The following is a 6680-nucleotide window of genomic DNA, read 5'->3' on the forward strand; positions in this document are numbered from 1 at the left end:
GGATGCGACTAACGTGGCGGTTTTCTTTCTTTTACCACCATGTATTAATATACTGGTAAAACAATGAACATTATTCTGCAAAGGAGAGGTCACGAGATTCGGACGGAGCATAGTTAATTAGTTGGATCCAACAAAAAGTGGCACGGATCACAGCTTCGTTTGTCAGTTTCATGGGATACATTATCATTATCATCATCATTAGCATGCATCACAAAGTTAGCTCATGGAAAGGTGTACGTCATTGCTTCCTTTGAAGTTCACATTACAGTACACTCAAAACTGGTCAAATACTCAGCACAACAAATCAACAGAAGAATGGTTGATCTTAGTTTATCTTTTTTCTTTCTTTCTTTCGCTGGCTCCCCCGTCCATCGCAAACGGAACAAAGGTTTGACATTTCTGAACAGATTGAGCATATATTCCGTTTGCCAGAAAAAAAAATGTAAAGCCTAGTTGACTGCCCTAGTTTGATTCTTGTATTGTTTATTTTATATTATTTTGAATGCTTTTATGTAGGACTTCAACAGTACTCCTTCTGTACCAGAATATAAGACATTTTTTATACTGCTAGTGAAGTGTCAAAAAGGGTCTCATATTATGATAAAGAGAGAGTATTAATTTTGCGACACGTAAAATCATGCATTATTGGATTGTTAACCATTGGTCAGACCAATAAAAATACGCCTTTTGAGTGTGATTTTTATTTTCATTTTGCGGGGGTCTTTTGAGTGTGATTAGCCATGCATCTGAGTTTTTTTTTTTTGAAGGGCATGCATCTGAGTTGGTACTTGCAGAGGACGGACGGAGTACCAACTACGATGCATGCATAGTTAGTAGTACTACTACTAGTACTTCGTCGTGATTAGCCGTCTGAATTGGTACTTGCAGAGTTAGACACCAGCCGAACTTAACCGTTCAACTGATCTGCCAGCTCCTTCCGCTGCCAAGTTCATCCACAATGGTACAAAGCCCTTTCTTAAAGCATCACATGCACATTGTGCAAGTACCGTTGTGTTCATCACACACACCGGTGCCAAAATGCGATGATGTTACTTAGGATCCGCCATCTTAATAATAATTACATCAACTACCGTACAAGCACAACTTGAACTACAATCTGGTGAAATTACGCAGCCAGTGCATCCTCCTCCTCCTCCTCCTGCCTGTGTATTTTCCCTTGTTTTTGCAAGGATCCCAAGGTTTCTCCGACGTACGCGGTGCTGCTTTTGAGAAGCCGGAGAGAACATGCAGGCGGGTGGTGGGTTGCTTGGTCAAATCGAACTGAGATGGGCTTGGATTGGAACCCCCTCGGAAATAATAGTTCCACATGGACCCTAGCTAGCCCCGATGCTTTGCTCAAACCACCCTCCAGCCTGGCACACTGCCAACTCAAAACAACCCCCAATCTCACATGGAAAACGCTAGGTCCACACACACACACAAGTGCAACGCAAAAGAAATACCATCATATCACGACGGGGTAGAATGTCTTCGGCGTAAGATTATATTTTGTAGACCACGGTGTTTTGTTCAATACACAAGCCACCGTCGGACACAAGAGGTAAAGTGTCATCGTTAAAACATCTGGTATTTCACGGGTTCTTTCACAAGAGGTAAAGTCGCAGGAATGAAAAGCATCCGAGATTTAAGGGCTTTACATAAATTGTTTATGTGTACTTTTGACTTCTTTGTTTTGAGGATAGGTGCGTGCTAGAAGGACATACAATGCAGATTTGATTGTTCTTAATTTTTCTAAAGAATAGCCAGAGATATATGCATTTACACGACGGATGCGGATCTAATGCAACACTTGGTGCAACAAGTTATGTATCTACTCTTTTTGTCCTGAAATAAGTGTCTCAGTTGTGTCTTTGTTGAGACACTTATTTTGAGATGAAGGGAGTACCATCCAACCAAATAGCGTCACTTTGATGTCTTGCATTTGTGAGTTAGTTTCAAACCGAGCACAATAAGCCATCACATGAGATAGAGTTAACCACTTTATTTGGCCAACTATTGTCACTCTAGATGTGGCATGCGTGGAGTTGCTTCAAATCGAGCAATCTACGCAAGAAAAGTGAGATGACCCTCGTTTCCTGAGTTATATCGGTATTGAATAAAGATGCCTGGTCAACTAGCACCATATATAAGTCATGTATCTATTTTTTGAAAGGCCATCGGTCTCATAAAAGTAAAGCATCCGAGATATAAAGGGCTTCAAATAAATTGTCTATGTATACTTCTGCCTTCTCTGTAGGTGTTTAGTTTGAGGGTGCAACAAGATATGGATCTATCATCTAACGTGACTTTAGGCGCAACAAGATATGTATGATGTATCTATCATCAAACCAACTAGCGTCACACTGAAGTCTTACATTTGTGAATTGTCTCCAACCGAGCACATTATACAACAGATACTGATCTAATGCAGCCCTTTAGCGCAACAAGTTATGGATCTACCATACAAACAACCATCGTCGCCATGTTGTCTTTGCATTTGTGAGTTGTTTCAAATCGTGCACGATACACCATCACAAGAGATAGACCTAACCGCTTTATCTAAACGACTATTCTCTGTCACTCTAGATGTATCATGCATGGAGCGGCTACAAATCAAGCAACGTGACGCGGGAAAAGCGAGAAGACTCGCCTTTTCTGAGTTGTCCCCGTGTCGAATAGTAATGGCGTACGATAGAAGCGTTGTGTCTGAATATATGGCTGGCTTTAATTTTGAGAGAAAAGAACGTGAAAAGATAAGTGTTCATTTATGATTTTGACATTTGACTAATGAATCACAGTTACTCCGACAAAAGCTTTGCGCCGATATCCCGCCATTGATGCTCCGTTACAATCAAAGGACCCACAATTTTCTTCAGGGATGTTCCATGGGTGCTGTGGTCGGGTTGCCATAGCATGGCTCCTCAACCTCTAACCGCCGCTAATTTTCTACTCTCTTCTGCAGTGCCATTTATAGCTCCCGGGCTCTCTCCTCTCGCTTCGTCACAATCCAAAACCCCGAGAACCTTCTCTCTCCTCTCTCACAACTCTCTCTCTCTCTCTCTTCTCTTCCCTCTCTAGAGCCGCAAGAACATGGTGCAACAGCACAGAATCTACGTCGTGCAGTTCGACAAGGGGGAGCCTGACCAGGAGGAGCTGTCATGCAAGGCCTCGCCGCCCAAGGGCGGCGGCCGCCGGATCATGTACTACTACCATGACTACGGCACCGGAGGTGGCGCCGGCAAGAACGGCAAGCCGGCCAAGTCCAGGGCGCTCAGCCTGAGCGGCTTCTTCGGCTTGCTCCTCATCTGCCTTTTCGGCCTCGCCACGCTCCTCGCGGCCCCGGGCGCCTTCTTCTCCTTCGCGCGCACCGGCGGCGCGGCGGGCGGCGCCCTGCGCATGCACTCGGCGAGCGCGTCGTTCCAGCTCGTGTCCTCCGCTGGGCGACCGGCGGAGGAGGAGAGGATACGGCCGTACACGCGCAAGTGGGAGGCGCACGTGATGAAGACCATCGACGAGGTGCGGTTCCGGCGCGTGCCCCCCGGCGAGGCGGCGCGCTGCGACGTGCGGCACGACATGCCGGCCGTGCTGCTCTCCACGGGCGGGTTCACGGGCAACGTGTACCACGAGTTCAACGACGGCCTCCTCCCGATGTTCGTGACGGCGGGCCACCTCCAGCGCCGCGTGGTGTTGGTCATCCTCGAGTACCACGACTGGTGGATGACCAAGTACGGCGACGTCGTGTCCCGCCTCTCGGCGTTCCCGCCCATCGACTTCACCGCCGACCGCCGCGTGCACTGCTTCCCCGAGGTGATCGCCGGCCTCCGCATCCACGGTGAGCTCCCCGTTGACCCGGCCAGGCCCCCCGAGGGCCGGAGCATCCGCGACTTCCGGCGCCTCCTCGACGACGCCTACCGCCCCCGCATCAACTACCTGGAGCGCATGGAGCGCAAGGCCGCCCGCAAGCAACGCCGCGCCAGCGGCGCCGCCGCCACGAAGCTCGCCCTCCCGAACAAGCACCCGGCGGCTCCGGCGGAGCGGCCGAAGCTGGTGATCGTGTCGAGGACGGGGTCCCGCGTGATCGAGAACGAGGAGGAGCTGAAGGCGGTGGCGGCGGACGTGGGGTTCGACGTGCGCGTGGTCCGGCCGGAGCGGAGCACGGAGATGTGCAAGATATACCGGGACCTGAACGCGAGCGACGCGATGGTGGGCGTGCACGGCGCCGCCATGACGCACTTCCTCTTCATGCGCCCCGGCAAGGTGTTCATCCAGGTGGTGCCGCTGGGCACGGACTGGGCGGCGAACGAGTACTACGGCGAGCCGGCGGCGCGGCTCGGCCTGCGGTACGTCGGGTACAAGATCCTGCCGGAGGAGAGCTCGCTCGCCCGCGAGTACCCGGCCGGCCACCCCGTGCTGACGGACCCCGCCGGCGTGGCGCAGCGCGGCTGGGACGTGACCAAGAAGGTGTACCTGGACCGGCAGAACGTGCGGCTCGACCTGGCGCGGTTCCGGGAGGAGCTGGTCGCCGCCCACCGGTACCTCGTCGCCGGCAAGCGGAAGGGCCGGCCGAAAACCAAACCTCTTGCCATATGATCGATCGGCCGATATAATCATCTCCGTTAGCAAACAAACATCCCGTATAGCAGTACACCATAGATCAAAATTTACAGACACCTTTCTCCTCTCCTCTCTGTTCTTGTCAGTTACAGTTACAGCGGCTAACTCCATACCTGACCATTCATTTCATTTAGATTGTTACTCTCCGTTTTGACGCTTCATTAGATTGTTACTCATGTGTTGGTCATGTGCCCGTGATCGATCGATGCCGGCTTGATGTGAATACATACATACATACATACATACCCAATAAAGAGGGATTCAGTTACAATTTAGCGTCCTGACAGACAGTGATCCGGAACAAGATTCCTGCGTGCTGGTGGCAGAGCGGCAGAGGCAGAGCACCGGCCGGTTGGTGGTGCTTGCAGGGCACGAACTGTGAACCGCCTCTGCTGTTGCGCACACACAGCACACAGCAGGAGGATCCATCTGAAACGCATGCAGAGGGCAGGGTTCCGTGCTTCCTACCCCGGATTCCAATCCAATCCAATCCAATCCAATATGCCGATCAATCGACCATCGATCGTCCATGGATGTGGTGTGGTTGTGTTTGGATGGGTTGGTTGGAACATACTGGTCGGCTTTCGTTAGGCGTCAATAAAGCGCTGATAATTAGTGGGCCGATAAAGTTATTATCACCACCAGCAGTGCTCGGGGATGGCGACTGCGGCTGCATCCAGAGGTGCGTGTGTATTCCTACTCCGGCTTCTTTTTCTACTGCTGCCACTGAGGTGAAGGATGGAACGGCTAGTTGTTGTTGTGGAGAGCAGAGTCATGGGTCAATTGTTTGAGTGGGAAGCTATTTTACTTGCTTGCGCAGGCCAGTCACTGCCTTGCCTAGAAGCACTTAAAAAACAAGAGATCCGTTCGTACTGGGAGTGTCTTGCTTGGCGCTCTGGGTAAGTCTAGAACCGATGCACACGCTTGATCGTTGCTTTGGTTTTTTTTTTTTTGAATAAAAGAGGTTTCCCTCCGATTTCATTAACGAAACCAAAAGCAGGCAGATCGTTGCTTTGGTTGCACGGCAGTGAGTAAAAACAGTACTAGTTACTTACTGGCTTTGTCTTGGATTCGAAGAAGCAAGGCAGATGGATGGTTCCTTCCACAACACACACACACACATGACACATTTGGTCCTTCATTTTTGTGGTTGCGTGTCAGTAAAAACCTCAGGTGCGTGAGATGCAACCTTTTTCCGCGGCGGTTGTAGGAACAGCACCAGCGGAAGGACAGCTCAAATCATTTTGCGTGTATTAGCGGACTAGGCTACGAAACGACATCTAGGAGGAAACCGCGGGGTGCCTAGGCTAAGATAGCTGCTAACATGCATAGGCGGCCGTGTCAACCAAGCTGTAGCCAGCGAGTGGACAGTGGCGAGCAACGCGCACTGGGACGGGACGGGATGATTCTCACCTCAGCGCCTGGTAACGGCGATGGCGTTCTTGTCCTCGGCTACGCGCGCGGCTAGCTAGCTCACGCGTGCGCGCTGCGTTACCTACCGTCCACGTTCGCCCGCTGCCTGCCTGCTCCTGCTCGCGGTACAATGGCCACAGGTATCTGAACCTGCACGTCGACGTCGACTGATGGGTGCAAATGAACCAACCACTGGAGCGATCGTCGGGAGTGGAGTTCAGACTTGGAAACCCAGTGCCGGCTTCACATCGTCTTGTGCTGGGCTTCGGTAAAGCCATGAACGCGTGGCGTCCTCGAGAGTAGCAGCCATTTGGAGCTCTTTGTCTCAAAAAAAAAAGCCATTTGGCAGGGCAGCGTGACCAAGTCAAACCTGCAGCAAAAACGCCGGACCCAAAGAACAAGATCAAAAGGACACACCATCTTTCATAGCCTATACAAGGAAGTATCACCGGAAAGAGGACGAGGCAGAGTACAATTACAAGTTTTCGTTTCCTATTATGAACTATAGAAATCCATTAAATTAGTAATAAATTAGACAAAAAAACATTTGGTTACAAAAAGAATTATAAGAGTTGGACATTTTTATATTAAAAAACATGTGAAATAATTTCCACACTGAACTCACAATAAACAAATGAATGAGCTAAGAGTAA

At 50.3% G+C, this 6680-nt stretch overlaps 1 protein-coding gene across 1 annotated transcript; it reads left to right on the plus strand.

The window, feature by feature from the left end:
- The first annotated feature begins 2965 nt into the window (after positions 1-2965).
- On the plus strand, positions 2966-4775 carry LOC125535954 (xylan glycosyltransferase MUCI21-like). Its single transcript, XM_048699033.1, has one exon. The coding sequence runs from the start codon at positions 3091-3093 to the stop codon at positions 4588-4590; it is 1500 nt and encodes a 499-aa protein (XP_048554990.1). The 5' UTR covers positions 2966-3090; the 3' UTR covers positions 4591-4775.
- The last annotated feature ends 1905 nt before the right edge of the window (positions 4776-6680 follow it).

This window comes from Triticum urartu, chromosome 2 (assembly GCF_003073215.2).
Source record: "Triticum urartu cultivar G1812 chromosome 2, Tu2.1, whole genome shotgun sequence".
Classification (NCBI taxonomy): domain Eukaryota; kingdom Viridiplantae; phylum Streptophyta; class Magnoliopsida; order Poales; family Poaceae; genus Triticum; species Triticum urartu.

Excerpts from the sequence above, each read along its gene's own strand:
- LOC125535954 (XM_048699033.1), top strand. The coding sequence starts at position 3,091 with ATGGTGCAACAGCACAGAATCTACGTCGTGCAGTTCGACAAGGGGGAG.